The 19,753-nt window shown below is 35.5% G+C and overlaps 1 protein-coding gene across 1 annotated transcript in view; it reads left to right on the top strand.

Annotated features, from left to right (window-relative positions):
* The first annotated feature begins 450 nt into the window (after positions 1-450).
* Positions 451-19,753, top strand: part of LOC126964712 (NK1 transcription factor-related protein 1-like) — a 33,754-nt gene continuing 14,451 nt past the window's right edge. Inside the window, exons 1-2 of the mRNA XM_050807989.1 lie at positions 451-531; positions 2,364-2,376. Coding sequence (XP_050663946.1) covers positions 451-531; positions 2,364-2,376 — 94 coding nt within the window. The remainder of the gene's footprint in view (positions 532-2,363; positions 2,377-19,753) is intronic.

Here is a 19,753-nt window from a genome sequence, read left to right as displayed (position 1 = left end):
TAACCCCCGTTTCAATGTGTACTTTAGGAATCAGTCGTGCGCTAAACTTTATCCGTCCCTCATTCGACGGATGACGCGGGGTGGAGCCACAGACTCCGCCCACCAATTCCCGCGCATGCTAAACGCGATTTAAACCCCGTTTAAGCAGTATTTTGGGTGAAAACCACAAGAAAATGTATGTAATGTTCGTTAGGGGTAGGGCGTTGCTAAATGAAAAGATTTTCCCGCTTCAGCGATTTGAACATGGCTGACAGTTATGATAGAAGCGCGGGAAAGTGCAGTCATTATTTTTCTTTTTCTATGTCGGATCAGTGTCCTACATTTACATCTTTAACCAGTTAAGTGTTGCAATGACTCATAATTAAAGTGTAACTAAAATCATTAGCTCATAATTTGAGAACAATAATTATAATAAAATAAAATGTGTTTAGATTAATTTGAAAAAAAAAAATGGAGTCTGGAATGCAGGACAGTCACAAATCCTTTCTCATAAAAGATCTGTTGGGTGATGTTCTGAGACCAGGTGCAAGCGTTACAGGTAGGTGCTCAAGTTCATAAATATTTCTCTATTCTCTAAACTAAATATTCTAAAATTGATTAAATTAATTTCGACTTTGTAAAATACATCCTATAATTAAATTTAATACGATAACTATCACAATAATACAAAAGTTACAAGCAACCTTTAGCTTAGTTTACAAGCAACTCAACAACAAACTTTTGCATATTCATAATTTTGCAATTAGGTTCATATTTGGGTTACGCAAATATGATCACTGATCACGTAGTGTATATTATTTCTGTACTGTATTCTTTTCGACTCAAAAACTCCCCAATATTTAAGAAAAGGTTTGTTTATTTGGGCGATTCTCATGAGCACAAGCTGCGGTCTGAAGCTAACCGAATTTTATGTGTTTCTCATCACACTACCCCCTTTTTATGAATTCATTTGCGGATGACGGTATCAGACTGTGAAATGCTCTACCTATTTATATAAGAAAAGCTCAGGTGCTCAATGCATTCAAAATAATATACCTAAAAAGAATTGATTTTTCTCCTCTTTTATGCGTATATCTTATAGTATACATATAAGTTGTAGGTAAATATACAACGTGTTACAAAATACCCCGTAAAAATATAATCAAAGCCAAAAATTTTGTCAATTCTAGTAAGCTGTCATGTCAAGGAACCAGATTATTAAACAGAAAGGCCTACGAACCTATTTTATCTAGTAATTGTCTACTTTAATACTTTTTATATTTTACATTCGTAAATGTTTCCTACCTCAATACAAGGATGTCATTATACTTTTGTATTGGCTTAATAAAAAGTCAAGTTGGAAAAAAATAATTTTCAAAAGTAACGATAGGTGGCCGACAGGAAAATACAATGCTAATTGTTACCTTATTTGTAAGCTGACAAAGTCTGTTTTTATTTAAATGAAAAAAACGTTACTATCAAATTTTGATGAGCAGATTTTACTGTCCATATTTTTCTCATACCGGGCGCCTTATATGAAAATCTATTCTAAAGGAGTAAACTCCAAAAAAGGTTATGTGAAGTACAGTGTATTTCCCCCGATTGCCCAACGGTTGCCGAGACGGAACAGTTTGGATCGGTTTTCTCATCATAATACCGACGATGGTGCGAAATGCCACATAAGCCATATCCCCACGAGCGAGGTTGTGTATTGAGTAAGGTGGAACACACTTTGAGCCGTTTCTGTAAATTTGAAGTTTATTATGAAATAGTAAGTGTTCGTTTAAAGTTTATTATGAAAAAGTAAGTGTTCGTGTAAAGATCTCTGGGGAATCTCTGTTAACGTAGTGAAATCTGTAATAGAAATTGTAGCCAAAGACTTAGCTTTTATTTTCAATAAGTGTGTAGATTGCGGTATATTTCCAAACCAAATGAAACAGAGCAAGATCACTCCTCTATTTAAGTCGGGAGATAAAGCTGACCCCACCAATTTTAGACCCATATCAGTACCACCAACCTTTAGCAAGATTTTCGAAAAAATTATGTTAACGCAATTAATTAACCATTTTTACAATAATAACCTCATGCATAATAAACAATATGGTTTTACTCAAGGTCTTTAAACCACAGATGCTAGTATCGAGTTAATAAGAAATATTTTGGATGCTTGGGAGGATTCATGTGATGCGTTAGGAGTGTTTTGTGATTTATCCAAGGCATTCGACTGCGATCATCATGAAACCTTACTTCAAAAATTTCACCACTATGGTGTTAGGGATGTTTCACTAGATTTAATAAAATCATACATGTGTAATAGGATTCAAAGAGAAGACGTTAATGGGAAAAGATCAACTGGCTCTATCATACCGATGGGTGTACCGCAGGGCTCAATCTTGGGTCCTTTTTTGTTCCTAGTTTACGTCAATGATTTACCATACCTTATTCAAAATAAACATGATATTATACTGTTTGCTGACGATACATCTTTGTTATTTAAAATAAAACGCCAGCAAAAAACTTTCTGTCAGGTTGATGACGACATTGCTGAAGTAGTAAATTGGTTTAATGTTAATAACTTACTTTTAAACGAAAGGAAAACAAAATGTGTAAGGTTTACACTTCCAAATATAAAGCACCAACCAACACCTATAAAAATTAATAATGAAAAACTTGATGTAGTAGAAACGACAACATTCCTAGGCATTACATTAGACTTTAAGCTACAATGGGGTGCTCACATAAAAAATTTATGTAATCGACTTAGCTCTGCAGTATTTGCGATAAAAAAAATTAGGCAGCTGACAGATGTTGAAACGGCTAGACTTGTGTATTTCAGCTACTTTCATAGTGTCATGTCTTACAGAATTATATTGCGGGGTAGGGCTGCAGATATTGAAAACATATTTGTACTGCAGAAAAGAGCAATTCGAGCAGTCTATAAAATGCGTTCAAGGGATTCATTGAGAGAAAAGTTTAGTGAAATAAATATTATGACTGTAAAAGTACTGCCAGTACATATACGAGAACCTCCTATACGCCCATAAAAATATTAGCCAATTTAAAAAGAATAGTGATGTACACAGTGTCAATACTCGAAACAAACATAAACTCGCAATTCCATCTACTAGGCTCCGTAAAATTGCTAAATCTTTTAAAGTGGATTGTGTTGTATTTTATAATAAACTCCCAAATGAAATTAAAATGTTACCTATTAAAAAATTTAAATGTATCGTAAAAAATAAATTAACATCTAAGGCCTATTATAGCGTGAAAGATTATTTGAATGATAAAGATAGTTGAAATTCTAATTTTTGTTAATGAATATTGTTATACTCATTTGAATGCTATTGTAACTTTTGTACTTCATCCTGACTTGCACTAAATAACTTATAAAGTTTTACAGCGAATAAAGATTTTTTGACTTTGACTTTGTTTAGGTTGTTTCGTTATTTTAAAACTTTTGTCGTGCCGCGAATTAGGTAGAAATGTACATTCTGCCATTTACTCTTTAATTTTACTGAAATAGGCTTTGCACATCAGTGAAAATATATTTTAGTTTTTTATTTTTTTGGGGTATGTTATACGGCGTTACTACGCTTCTTAAATATTGTGAATGGACTCGTTATAAGGCCCATTTATCCACCTTTCGGCTTTACGGGTAGTTTTGTAACATGCTGTATATATGTGTGTATATATATCCTATAGATACTACGTTAATTATGTCAAGTTATATATCAAATCTACATCTTTAGGTCACTTGGAAGAGATCTTTGGATAGCGATAAGGTCGCCTTAGTGTGCTACCATAACTTTTACTGTCTTTTAAAAAAATTAAGTGCAATAAAGTGTTTTTGTTCATTAATTAGTTCCCGAGTGTCAAAGCCTTAATACTGACGCGCAGACGAAATCCAGGGACTTACATTAAGGATTGGTGTCCGCTGCGCTCCAACTAGATACCGCAGGAGTAGTCGCAGAGTGCGGCAATTATTACTACTGCCAACTCGAGCCAGTCTCGAATAGTTAAAACTAAAATGCCAGGTTGCGTAGTATAACTTTGTAAAAATAATACTATAAGAAATAAGAAAGATACTGGTGTCATATATCATCAGTATTTATTGTGTATTTTATTAATTTCAATGTTAAATAACACTAAGCGTACGTTACAAAATTTGAAAGATGTCATTGAGTGTCAATATACCACGCACAATAGTATCTAACAGTTGCCATAATAAAAAGCTATTGTTCTTAGGTAGCGCGGTCCAGTTGGAGCGCCTCAGAGACCAATGCTTAATTTAAGTCCAGGGCGTTATAATATAAAAGTTTAAATTTAGCTCGCAGGTAGTAGTAGTAGGTAAGGCTTGCAATACAAATTTCAACCGGCAATTAAACAAACAGTAAAAAAACATATACAGTAGGACCACTGCTGCAGCGGAGGCCCAAAATTTTTATTAGTAACTAGAATGAAGAAAATCATAACCGATTTCTATGCTTTTTTTGTTATGTATTTATCGGATCGAACCACACCAAAGAATCAAGCGCACTCATAATATTTATTATTTAACCCAAATGCATTCTACCGGAAGACGCAAAGTTGGTAGGCGACCAACAAGATGGACGACGATCTGGTCAAGATCGCTGGAATACGTTGGGTGAGGGCAGCGCAGGACCGACCGTCGTGGAAATCTTTGGGGGAGCCCTTCGTCCAGTAGCGGACGTCTTCCGGCTGATGATGTTTGTGGCCTGTTAGGTGATAAACGATGCTCGCTCATTTTTCATGATCTTTGATGTTTCTCGCACACCCATTTGACTGTTTGTAATAAATTCGTCTTCTCCTTTTTCTTTATCTTTACTAAATTTTTAGTCTGTTTATTTCTAGTTGTTCCATTTAAAAGGCACATTTTCAAGCGGATTTTCGAGACTTAGTAATCCTGAATCAAGTAACGCGAGAGCCATATAATTTTTTTTTCGTCAGTCATCATCATTATCATCATCTTTAGCCGGAAGACATGCATTGCTGGACAAGGCCTCCCCCAAAGATCTCCAAGACGACCGGTCTTGCGCTGCCCTCATCCAACGTATTCCGGCGATCTACCTATTATCGTTGACAGCTGTCATTTTGACAAGATGAGGGTAGTTATAAAATCATTATTCATATATTATCTCACTCGTCAAATACGTATAATAGAAGGCTTCCATGTAGGCAATAATTGCTACTTTACTAAGTTAATATTTAATCATAATAATAAAGACTCATTTATTCCATAACTCTTTTTTAACCAGAACGAATTATCAAATTATTAGTAGGTAAGTTCAGTTAAAATTCTAAGTTTTTAGTAAGATTAGTTAAACGAAGAGTCGGCAGACCAACCGAACGGTGTACTGATGACATTTACCAGTGGGAGGCTCCTTTGCACAGGATGCCGACTAGACTATGCGTACCACAACGGTGCCTATTTCTGACGTGAGGCAATAATGTGTAAGCATTACTGTGTTTCGGTCTAAAGGTGGCCGTAGCTAGAGTTCTAGATTTGCATCGGGTCTTATAGTATTTCGACCCTACGGCTTGGACAGTTACCACGAACTTTGTGATAGGATCTACTAAAGTTGGTGTATAAACCAGAATGATCTTAGAGGCAGCCTTCAGAACTTGGTAATATATTGTTTATCTTCTGTGTGGATTTGTGGGTCCATAGCTTCGAACGGTCGGTTGGTTTGGCCCGTATGATAAACACGATACTGTCTGACACTCCCTGAGTTTGTTCATCCAGAAAATATGTCAGACCTTATCGAATCTGGAGGGCAATGCCAATTTGGCTTCGAAGAAGCAGGGTGTCATTAATAGAGCATGGCAACACTTTAAGCCGGCCCACATTTCTAGCGCTCTACAAAGCGCAAGTCCGGCCACATATGGAGTATTGCTGTCATCTCTAGTCTGGCACACCCCAGTATCAGCTCGATCAATTTGACCGCTTGCAACGCAGAGCAGCTTGAATTGTCGGGAAACCAGTGCTCTGTGAACGGCTGGATCACTTGGCGTTGCGTAGAGACGTCGCTTCATTGTGTGTCTTCTACCGCATTTATCACGGGGAGTGTTCCGAAAAGCTGTTTAACCTGATTCCTGCCGCCGAATTCCACCTTCGCACGACACGCCACAAGTTACGAAATCATCCCTACCACCTGGATGGCGGTCCTCCACCGTGCGGTTTGTAAGGAGCTTTCTTCCACGTACTACAAAACTGTGGAATGAGCTTTCTTGTGCGGTGTTTTCGGGACGATACGACATGGGTACCTTCAAAAAAAGCGCGTACACCTTCCTTAAAGGCCGGCAACGCTTCTGTGATTCCTCTGGTGTTGCAAGAGAATATGGGCGGCGGTTATCACTTAACACCAGGTGAACCCTGCGCTCGTTTATCCTCCTATTCCGTAAAATAATAGTAATACAATATTGTATATTTCATTAAAAAGAGCGCAAAAAAAGAATGCTGGGAGAGTTTCTTGCGCCGCTTCTTCTCTCTCAGAGCGCACTTTTGTTTCCGAGGCGGTAGTAGTATCTAGTATATTAGAAATGACATAAAAAAGAATTCTAAAGGAATCAATTTTGAGAAAATAAATGCCTCTTATGCCTTTCATGTGGACAGGTGAATCTTATGGTGGCCATATACGCTACGAGAAATCGTTACGATTAGACTGTGCCGTTCGAACGGTACCTATAAATCACTACGTGTATGTTATAAAACTGTGCAGTTTTGTCCGATATTTAGCACTGTGCAGTTGAACGGAACAATACAAAAATTTCAATTGATTTATCGGAATCGGACGAACTGTGCCAACTGATCGAAAAGTGTATGCGCTCGTTCCGTTTTCGTGTTCAGTTTTGTCGTCGATCGACATTCGGGTAGACGTGCGCACGCGTCATGGCGTCTCACACTAATCGCGAATGGCTTGAAGAATTTATTGAGTTATATCGCAGTGAACCTTGTCTTTGGAATATTAAAGGCAAAGAGTATCACAATCGTGACTTAAAACGTTCAGCATATACTAAGCTGGTTGAAAAATTGAAAACAGTAGACCCTAGGGCTGACAAAGATGCTGTTGTAAAAAAATAAACAACATTCGCTCTACTTACAAAAAAGAGCGTAAGAAGATCGCTGATTCAAAAAAAATCAGGAGCAGGAACCCAAGAAGTGTATAAACCAAAACTATGGTATTACTCTATGTTGCTGTTTTTGGATGACCAAGAAGAACCAAGGCGTTCACGCTCTAATATGGACGACGAATCAACAGACAACGAGGTAAGTCATTTGCGTGTTATTATACTGTGGTGCCAGCAGAGTAGAATAGCACTAATATGGTTATGTGAATATGATAAGTAAATCCGGCCATATTGAGAATGCTTCATAGTTATTTATATTATTACATGTATAAATAATAAATAAAAGTAAATAACTTTTTATCAAATCGTTTATCCTCAAAGAGTTAACGTATAAAATTATTTTGCCACGGAACGCTGCCTTCACTTGCAAAATATTCCATGTACTCTTCTCTGACTTTTTTTTGCGGCAATCGAAGTATTACCAAAATTTCTTCGTTGCAAATTAACTATCGCTGAATTCATTGTATCATATCCTTGGGTTATTGACCCGTCATCAACATTTTCTACGTCGAAGCATTCTTGTTGACAGTAAGAACTTTCTGAAGTCTTCATTAAATAATTATGTAAAGCACAACTGGCCATCACGACAGACTCTATTCTTTTCGGATCAAGACTAATTTTTGTGTGAAAAGTTCTAAATCGAGATGCCAAGATCCCAAACGCATTTTCGACAATGCGCCTTGCTCGTGATACGCGGTAATTTAGAATTCTGGTTTTATTTGTGGTCAAGTCTGCTTGTCGAAATGGCTTAATTAAATCTGTTCTTAGTGGAAACGTATCGTCAGCCACAAACACACAAGGCAACTTTCTAGTGCTATTTGCGACAACTGTGTCGGTTGGAATACACATCTGATTATTATCAAATTTTTCAAAAAACTTAGTGTTTGTGAGTACGCCACCATCTGAAATTCATCCATTTGTTCCAAAATCACATAAAAGAAATCGATAATTTCCATCAACGATTGCCAATAACACCATGCTATGATGGTTTTTATGGTTGAAATACTCTGAGCCACATCCATCAGTAAGAAAAATTGCTATATGCTTTCCATCCATCGCGCCTAGACAGTGCGGAAAGTTCCATCTCTTTTCGAACACTTTGGCCACATCCTTCCATTCTTCTTCCGAGCGTGGGAACTGTAAAAATATTAATTGTTTCAGGAAATTGAAAGTCAACTCCACAGTCACCTCCAGCCACGCAGTCAACTCAACAGTCACCTCCAGCCACACAAACAACTTCACAGTCAACTCCCGATACTCGTTCAATTACAAACACATTGTTTAATAGGAGTTGGCCAAAAAGGAATGCAAATGAAAACCTAACTACTCAAGTTTTACAGTCTGTTCAAAATCATATTAAAAGGCCTGCAATTACTAATGATCGATTTGATATTTATGGAGCAAACGTCGCAGCTAAGCTGAGAGACCTCACAAAACATCAACGTATTTTGGCCGAAAAAATAATTAACGAAACATTATTTCTGGCAGAGATGGAAAATTTTACTATTTCACACCAAGTGATGGATTCAACCAGTGTGCGTTTTAATAATTATGGTTACAACGTTCCCAGCCCCGTTGCACATACTCCCAGCCCTGTAGGAAACAATCCTAGCCCAGTACCTTATCAGAATTCAAATTATGATTTCCAAACACATCCAGGCTCCCAGACAATTCTCCAAACCCCAATAATGCAAACTTCTCAACAAGATCAGTCCCAACAAGTGCAAAATTCAGCGGCTACTTTTTTGTCTAATTTTACTTAATGTATTATCCACCATCATTATAATTACAAATTAATAAACATTACATTCAAAGTAATTAGTAGTTTTTTATTTCTTACCTTAAAATAGTCTTTGCGGAGAACCTTATATATTGCTTCACAGGTTTCCGGTATTATGCGACCCAAGGCGTGAGATGAAATGATGCTAGAGAATTTTAAATCTTCATAATTTCTTCCTGTTGATAAAAACCTCAAAGTAGCTACAAGCCTGTCGTGGGGTGGAATAGCATTTCTCATAATAGTTTTTTTTTTTTTGGAATAGGACAAACGAGCGTACGGGTCACCTGTTGTTAAGCGATCACCGCCGCCCACAATCTCTTGCAACACCAGAGGAATCACAGGAGCGTTGCCGGCCTTTAAGAAGGTGTACGCGCTTTTTTTGAATAGTGTCTTGCTTCTCGATAATTGGTGCTACCAAATTTAGTAGAAGTACGTATTGTGATCCATTCTTAGAAAATTATGCCAGTCTTTTGGAAAAAGCTATAATTCCGCCAACAAATTGACATGAGAATGGACTCTTCTTTTCATTAGCCATTCTTTACACCAGATGCTACGATTTTTCCGCTTCACTTTTTTTTGCTTCAGGGCGAATATTAATCCAATAATTGCTAAACCGTCGTCCGTCGAAGCCATCACTGAAACCTGTGCGTCGGCGCCGCTTATTGTACCGTCTGATCGCAACGATTTCTCGTAGCGTATATGGCCACCATTACGTGTGCTTGTATTAAAAAGTCTTATCATTTAGGATGTCGCAATATCTTTTTGGGGAAAAATGTTTATCAATTATCAAATGAAACTTGTCATCCTTTAAGAGTGACAAAACTATTTATTAATAAACCGTTCGTTAACCCCCATATTATATCAAGTTATCTATGGTCTGAGGAGCGGGCCTGAAGAGCATCATTTGATGTTATGATAGTTAATTATACATTCTAGAAAGTATTACCATATTTATAATATATGCATGTTGTACATATAATTGGCTTTTTGTATTTTCTCAACTGGCAATACCTAATGAAAAATTCATGATAGACACTGAAGGATTGTGAATAATATATGCACCTACATGGTAAAGGTGCGCGCACATTTGCAAATTAGCAGCTTATTATGTGGAGAGCGGCCACTTGAGCACGTACACAGGATAAGGCTGTGTTATGTGATAATGATATATTTGTGACTGATTAGGATTGAAAGAAGAAGTGCAAAGACTATAGAAACAGTTACAATCTTAGCATATCACGGTAGATTATGAATCAAGTTTAAGTTAATATCTCAGTCTACTCTCTTTCTCCGAAACGAAACTTCGTAAAGGAACGATGTTTAAACGAAGATTCGGTAGTGACCCTACTCTATTTTGTTTTCGGATACACCGACGAATTTCGGAACCATAGAGATTATTCGTGACCGAATGGTGTTGTAGAACGGAACGGTTTTATGAAATACTGCGTGCACGTAAAAACGTGCTTGATTGCTCAAAATGAACTGGAGAAGTAACTGAACAAATTAACACCTGTGCGTTCTTGAATTTGTTGAGTAGTTGCAAGAGGAACCATGTATATGGAACCCAGAAAACCAAAAGCACAAATATATTATCTTGGTGAATTTATTTATTTATTTATTCAATGAACAAAATTATCTTAATATATATACAATAGAGACAAACTCGCAAAACCTCTAAGGTTTATGTGCGAGCGGTAAGTTCGTATTACAATAATTGTTTTAATTACATAAGACTTAATATAGCATGTAGTAGTATTATTAAAAATATACATCATAGGTATCCCTGGTTATTAGCTTCTAGATAGTATTTTTTTAGCTTAGTAAAGCTAAAGATATATATCTGCAAAAGAAAAATTTCAAATTATTGAAATTTTTCTTTTGCAGATATATATCTATTAGATCATTAGGTAATGTATTTAATATCCTAGGTAATACATAGTTACTGGAATAACGCGTGGGTCAGAACAATAAATATTTCATGCACATAAATAATATAGGCACACTGCGTCCACGAAATCGCCGTCCATCGTGTTTGTTATCCATAAGCATACTGTGGAGAAGTCTTTGCGAAGTATATCTGGCAAGTTGTGTCAATATGTGTCTTCAAAGTCTTGCAAAGACTTCGAAGAAATGTGCAAATCCTTAAAGCTATGTCTGGCGCCGGCATTATAGTGATATCAATATTAAAAATCTTTACGTTTTAAATTTAAAGATTAACTTGGCCATCCATATTTTTTTATTAAAAACACAAGTAATACATATTATATTAAATTAGATAAATTAATAAAATAAAGGCATTATGCGAGCATTTTATTAGCTATTATACAAAAAAAAAAAAATAATTATGATTCAAAAAAATATAGAATAAATAAAAGAAATAAATAAAAAACATCAGATTTCCCCGTGAGAGGATCATCCAGCCACCACTATGTATGCTATTTCATTCCCGTATCAGAGTTGGAAGGAAATTAAAATAAATTATAGGCTGCTGTGTTTTACATAAGTTATGTATAAGGGGTGGTATTGATATTCCCGAGTTGACAGAAGATGAACTCGAATCTGAAAGAAGCAGGCGCGTTCCCTCTTCATCAGCCGCTTCTTCACCTCAAGCTCTACAGGCAGTTCGAAGGGCATGAGCTGCATTAGTACAACTGTTAGAAAGGATAAAGGTAGAACTTTATCTTACTTATTCCTTTCTAACAGTAATGGTATTCCTATTTTGAGTGACATTTATAATATCATCTCTTTTTTGTTATTAATAAAACAAAATGTATTTTTTATTTTATTTTATTATAACAGGAAAACTTACTAACAGCTAATAAAGAGTACTCAGATTAGAATTAGAAGGTATAGCTTCATAATCGTATGTGCAACCATTTGAAAAGATGTACCAATAAAAGGTTGGTATTATGTTATTAAGTTGAGACAATATTTTTAGTGAATAAACTATTATTAGTTATATATACATACAATATTATGTATGTTACTGATATTTAGTTGAAACTTTCTGATAGAATGATTAGGTGTTAAATAGCACTTTAATGCCGGCGCCAGACATACGAGTAGCTGCATTTGTTTGAATACTGGTTTGATTACTATTTGTGGCACGAGACTTTGAGTATGTATTCAAATTTCGTTCAAAGATTTGCAATTTGCCATGCGGTAACGGTTTTTAGCGCACATCAAAGTGTTCAAATACGAATGTGTTCAAATGTTTGCGTAGCCTGCCACACTCGCGCAAAGTCTAGTTGCGCGATAAGATGTTGTTAGGTTAGCTAATTTAGACCAGTGCCGAAGCCTTTGAAAATGATAAAAAGTGAAACAAAATAATAGTAGGATGAAACCCATTGAAAAAGGACGAGAATATAACAAAAATTAAGGGAAAAATAAATTACGGGCGGTCTGAGGTCGGGAAGTGGAAAAGGGGGGGTGTTTTAGGGTAAAAAACGGTTTATCTCGATTTCCGGCAAAACTACAAGTCCTATGACAAAAAGTTAATTGGAAAAGTTGTAGGTAATAAAGAGATCTACAACTTTTGTAATTACACTTTTTTCACATAACCTCAAAATTTTGGTGAAAAAGTCAAAAAACCAAGTTTTTGGTTTTTTATTTCTTTTCCAAAAAAAAAAAATCTACTAAATTTGGTGCTCGTCCTTTACCAATGGGTTTCATCCTACTGTAATTTTTTTTGGTTTCAAAAATTATCGATCCTGGTCTAATTACGCTATAACTTAATACAGAAGGACCCTTAAGTACATAAATAAATTATAATAATAATAACATAAATTGACCGACTTGGTATTACATGGATCTCACAACTTTTCACGGTAGAAGAACTGAGTTGCGAGACTTGGTTTTTTTTACAAGCAATGTTTATCATAGCATTTTGATAATCAGTGATGAACACTAAGATCAGTATCTTACTTTGTACTACGAAAATAGTACGTAGCGATTGTTAATTTACTCATTATCCTTAAAAAATAATTCCGGAAATAAAAATAAAATTCCTAGACTGAAATTAATACAAAAAAATAAATAAGAATCTAACTAAATAATAGGAATTAGTGAGAAATTTCGATATGAAATTCTCAATAAAATATAACTTATTTTTATAGATAGCTCGTTAACTGATAACCTGGCCGTAAAAAAAGCAAATTGGACAATTTGTAGCTATGTATATATGTGGCGAGATTGTGATATAAGTTATAGAGAAACTCATAGAACTCTTACTTAACGAGTGTCGTTAAGAAAAACAGTTTCAATATTAAAAGCACTTCGGACTTCAGTTGTTGAGGTTGAGTAAGTTGCGAGGTCCTTATTTGTTGGAGAGGTCCTGCTAGCCCCTTGTCCATACAGCTAACAAGCACTCGGTCTACACCTGCGACACTGTAACTTTAAGATATCTTTATTTACTTTTGAATTGTCGCAGACTTTTTGTAAATCTTTTGGGATGTTAAGGAAATATCAGAGTGAATTTTTACGATGCCCGATATCACGCAAATTCGACACCCTGACGTTAGCTGGTCAACTAGACTATTTGTATCATAGTTCAGCTACCAAGCCTCTTGTAACTCATATGCCTACTAAACCACAACCAATGGAAGAGAATTAGTTCATAAATCAATGTATAATTTTAATTCTATATACAAGTTTTCAAATAAAAAAAAACAATTTCTCTCAAAATGTATAAACATAATTTAATGATATTTAACAAAATTATGCGGTATAATAATAATTTCATTGGTTGTATTTAAAACCTTTATTACATTTATCACGGGGAGTGTTCCGAAGAGCTGTTTAACCTAATTCCTGCCGCCGAATTCCACCTTCGCACGACACGCCACAAGTTAGGATATCATCCTCACCATCTGGATGTGTGGCGCTCCTCCACAGTGCGGTTTACAAGGGGCTTTCTTCCACGTACTACAAATCTGTGGAATGAACTTCCTTGTGCGGTGTTTCCGGGACGATACGACATGGGTACCTTCAAAAAAAGCGCGTACACCTTCCTTTAAGGCCGGCAACGCTCCTGTGATTCCTCTGGTGTTGCAAGAGATTGTGGGCGGCGGTGATCACTTAACAACAGGTGACCCGTACGCTCGTTTGTCCTCCTATTCCATAAAAAAAATATTAATTTCTCTACAAACCTAAAATAGCACGAAGATTTTTTTTTAAGAGATTTGTTTTTTTACTGAAAAGGTAAGATATATATATTGGTTTTTATGGTAAAATATTTATTTACTTATGGCACTAAATTAATCTATGACACGTTAAATAACTTTAATTAATGGTTCTACTTGTGAGTACGCGGATCTGTACTATTAATTGATAACAATAGTTAAAATGGTTACTCGGACCGGTCCTGTAATGGTTATAGACGAATGTGTAATGGTAACTAGGACCAGGCCGATCAAGCAATATTTTTAATATAATGACTTTTTTTATGAAAATAAGGGACGAGACGAGCAGGACGTTCAGCTGATAGTAATTCTTCAATAATTATGCTCAGGATTCTTGAAAAACCCCAAAAATTCTGAGTGGCACTACAATTGCGCTCGTACCCTTGAGACATAAGATCATTTGCCCAGTAATTTCACTACCTACGGCACCCTTCAGACCGAAACACTAATGTTTACACATTACTGCTACACGGCAGAAATAGGCACCGTTGTGGAACCCATAGTCTAGCCGGCTTCCTGTGCAAAGTTGCCTCCCATTTGTAAAATGAAAGATTTGTACCTTCTATTCTATTCTATTCTTTGAAGGGGCACCACAACTCGCCAATGTCACGTTTCAGTAGACCAACAAGCTTAGAGTGTGTCATTTGATCGGTGTAAACGAATTCACAAGTGATTATAGTAATGACCGGTGCCCAGAATCAAAACAGATTTATTTTCTTATTATACCTGAAACAAATATACATGCTGTTATATTATAATGGACAAACTCTGATAATATTACTTATATAAAACATTTATTGTGTTAGTTATAACTTAATATTATTTTGTTTAATATATTTACATAAAGTATTTACAAAAGGAGTGAAAACAAAGGTGAGGAGGCATTTCATGGACGTGGGGCGGATTTCAGGAGGTATAAAGTTGTACAAGGAAGACTTCATAAAAGGGCAATTAAAGAATAAATGGTCTACATTTCCCTCATCAAGTCCACAGTCACATAGAGAATGATCACTAATTCTTAATTTGGCTAGGAATACTGGAGTGCAAGAGTGGTTTAAGCGTAACCGGCAAACTGTTGATATTATTGATTTATTGGGGAATCTAAATTTCGCGAACCACGGTTTTAAAGCGTTTCACCGTATTTTTAAAAATTGTATCTTGCAAATACAGTTTATTGTTAAATTTATTTATTTTTATTCTTTCTTTACTGATTACGTAGCTACTAGGATAACATGTATCGCAGGGGGCGAATTACAACCGTGATTAGATAGTTGTATTGAAAAATATATTCTAAAAATATTCAGAATATGTTTTTTTCATATTGTGTTCGTGTGATTTGTGCATGAGTGTCTCCTCGAATAGAATTAATTAAATGTAATTCGGTACTATCATAATCACACACGGAAAATAGTACTTATATGAAATTAGTTATTAAAAGTCAAAAACTACGACCTATTCGGAAATTAATGTCTCAGACCCGAGAAGAACGGGCGCAAGAAGCTCGTCGGTCTATTTTCGTTTTTTTTTTTTTATAAAATTTCGATACAATCAAAATAGCCTGCCGAAGGTAGGTAGCTGGACTTCCAATCTGTGGTATTACTAAGAAAGTCATTTATGTTACCATTACCACAGAAACGATTTTTAAAAATTCAATTAAATTTCGTGATATATTTCTCTTAAACATTTATTGGGATTTTCTTGTAAAAGCATATGCATCGCCCCACAAGTGACTTACTAACTCGACTTAACCGAGTTGTATGCATTATAAGTTTATGTTTGTTCCTGGTGTTAACATTATGATTATGTCAGTTTCTAGCAAATTCACTTATGTGCCTATGAAGATACATTACATTATCAAGAATATATTGAGAAGCAACAGTCAAGGTGTTAATTTCTTTGAATTTTGCTCTCAGTGATTCTTTAGGACCTAGGTTATAAATAGCGTGAATAGCCCTCTTCTGCAGCACAAATATTGTATATTAATACAATAATTAATCGGCAGCGTTGTCCCATAGCAATATACCACAGGACAGGGATGCTCAAGTTTGAACTGCTCGCGATCTACCTCAAAATTGTTACAGTAAGATTGATCGACTCTGAGAGGCATCAAGTATGTGTGATGAAGGATTGTCGTCTATGCAAAGTGTCACGATGACATAGATATTAGTCTTGCTGCTCTAAAATATCAATGAAAAAACTCATAATTATTCAAAATTGGGAGTTTATTGTCTCTTCAACAAAGCGTTCTAGTGTGACACTGCATGTCCTGAGCATACTTTTCATAAGATAGTACGGAAATTACCGATTTTAGTAACCTAAAATAAAATCTGCGAATATTTCTATATCGGATTTTTTTCTCGAGATCGACTTAAAAAGCACTCGCGATCGACCTGTCGTTCGCGATCGACCGTTTGAGCACCCCTGCCATAGGACATAATACTATGGAAATAACTAAAGTATACTAGTCGCGCCGTATCTATACACAACTTTACACTTAGGGTTTGCTATTGGATATATACTATCGTATAGCAAACCCTATATATATATATTTTTTATGATAATGGGACGAGACGAGCAGGACGTTCGGCTGATGGTAATTGATACGCCATGCCCATTACAATGCAGTGCCGCTCAGGATTCTCAAAAAACCCAAAAATTCTGAGCGGCACTACAATTGCACTCGACACCTTGAGACATAAGATGTTAAGTCTCATTTGCCCAGTAATTTCACTAGCTACGGCGCCCTGCAGACCGAAACACAGTAATGCTTACACATTACTGCTTCACGGCAGAAATAGGCGCCGTTGTGGTACCCATAATCTAGCCGGCTTCCTGTGCAAAGGAGCCTCCCACTGGTATATCAATTAACAATATTTATATAATCGCTTATAAAATGCTCACAGAATACCTTTATTTATTTACGGTGTGTGTGGATGATGCAGCTACTGTACTCAATAACTTTTGTATTAATTTACATTTACTTTTTTGTCTTACTCGAGTAAGGCATTTACTATTTGACGTTTGCGTATGTTTGTTGCATCATTTTACATATTATATTGTAATTGTAATGACTTGTAAATCGATGCAAATGTAAATATTGATATAAAAGAGTGGCAATGAGTTTCTTGCTACTTCTTCTCATTACCTCAACCCTTTACGAAGTAGCGATAGATTCAATAAGAAAAATATTTTTTTGACATTCATAAGTGTCATTTCCGTGACCTGCATGAATAAAGTTATTTTGATTTGATTAAGACATCATGGTGCTGTAGAAATTTTGGGACTTCTGATCAAACACATAACTACCTGTCGAAAATAAGCAACTGTTTTGGCAGTCCTATCTTGATGTTACTCCCTTAAGAATCCTGAAGAGACAGGAAAAGGTCAAAATCTGAAGGTGCAAGATTAGTGTTATATGGCGTACGCATTAACAACTCCCAACCAAACTCTTTATATGCCGAATGGCTGAAGATGTGTGTGTTAAAGATCACTTTCCATTGAATTTGAAGTATGTTTTAGTTATAAAAAATTACTACATTCATTAGTAAAAATCGAAATGTAATCTGTAGGTAAATCTAAAAAAATAATAATAAATGCATGACATACTTCAAACGCATTGACGTTCGTTTTTATAAACAAGCCGAAACACTTCAAAAGCAATAAATTTTATTGTAACACGAGCCTGCTGAAATTGGCGTCGGTAACGCGCGGCGGCTTAAGACGGGCATGAGCGCCACGCGCTTTGCACCTCAGGGGTTAATATCTTGAAATGAAATTTATTTATTGCGTCGATATACATTATATCGGTATATATTCAATAAATATATCAGATCATAAATTTATTGTAGTGTCTTCGGCTAATTTAAATTAGCATACAAAAAGTTTACTTACTTAAAATTTAAAAAATCCTTAAGACTATAAATTTTTGTCGATTAATCTTTTAATTAATCTTGTGTTACTAAATTCAAAATAATACTAGGTTTAGTCGAGTTAGTAAGTCTTTTATTGGCTGATGTATATGATTTTACAACATGATCCCAAAAAATGTTCAAAACAGATGTGTTACGAGATTTAAAAGAATTTTTAAAAAACGTTTGTGTGGTAAATTTACTGTTACATAAATTATTTTCTTAATGATACCACAGACTTGGAATGGAGCGACCGCCCTCTGGATATTTAATTATAAATTTTATTGTACGATCCTACAAAATATTATGGTAAATAAGTTAAAAAAAAGCCCTATGAACCAAGCCCATTCAATCCCACCACATTCTTTCATCGGCAACGCTCTTTTGATCCCTAATAAGATAGTGGTGTTCCGGACAACGGTTGTACATACACGTTGTTTTAAACATCTTTCATTTTCGATTTTATGTCTAAAATTAAAAAATTATGATTAACAAAATAATTAACATAGACTTCTTCCCATTCCCCAAGATTTTTAACGAATATCAAGTACAGAAGTAAAAATTCATATGCGTGATAAGTTGAAATATCCTTTTTATAAAAAAAAACTACTTAATACTTACCAACAACAATTTTTTAAGCCTTTCGATTATATGTGCCATAATTTCTGGAGCATTAAGCCCCAAGAAAACACAGGTTTGTGCATTCATTGCATGTCTCCCTTTGCACGCATTATTTCGTTATCAAAACCCCAACACAATTATTGTTAATTGATTAAACTTGTTTGTACGTAAATGGCGTTGTAATGCACCGTCTTTAACCCTTAGCGAGATCAAGTCGCAATCAAAGGACAAAGGCACTGCATATGCTCTTCAACCCAGCATGCCGCCTCTTGTGTTTGCACGTGGCTTGCATGTGCGTGCACGCGACGAGCACGTGCCAGTCTACCTCCTCACTATCTCTTGACTTCGGGTTTTTTATTCATATATTTATGGTCAGAAGCTAACACGGTAATTAATACCTTAAGGAGCAATATTAGACTCTATTTATTCTAATGATAATTAGGATTTAGATTAAAATATGCTGAATAATGTTTCATATTGGCGAAGATGCATCCAAAGAAAATGAAATTCAAATAATCAATATGTGAATTAAATATACCAGTGGGACGCTCCTTTGTACAGGATGCCGGCTAGATTATGGGTACCACAATGGCCCCTGCCTTGAAGTAGTAATGTGTAAACATTATTGTGTTTCAGTCTGAAGGGGGCTGTATCTAGTGAAATTACTCGGCAAACAAGACTTAACATCTTAATCTAAAGGTGACGAGCGCAATTGTAGTGTCCTTCACATCTCGTCCCTTATTTAAAAAATAGTCTTGCCTTGAAAAAATTGAATAATTTATTTATAAAATATCTAGTTTTATTTTAAAGATTATTTCTCACAGCATTCTGTTTATTAGGGATTTATTTAAGTCCGAGCAAAACACAAAAACTACAGAAAAGATTCAATTTAACATGGATATTAATAAGAGGTTGGCACAACATAATATTTTGAATTTGTACCCTACAAATTACCACACTAGTAGATGCATGGTTATATTGTCCGTGCAGGCGACAACGTCACGGGCAACAAATAATATATTTACCGTTATATTAATTGTTTTAAACCAGCACTAAAAGTACCTTCAATCCATATTACCAAGTAAGGTTGGTATTTCACGTGTATATTATACCTAAGAACTTATGAAACCATT

Source organism: Leptidea sinapis, chromosome 5, assembly GCF_905404315.1.
Source record: "Leptidea sinapis chromosome 5, ilLepSina1.1, whole genome shotgun sequence".
In the NCBI taxonomy this organism is placed as follows: Eukaryota; Metazoa; Arthropoda; class Insecta; order Lepidoptera; family Pieridae; genus Leptidea; species Leptidea sinapis.
This window is presented reverse-complemented; position numbering and strand designations above follow the sequence as displayed.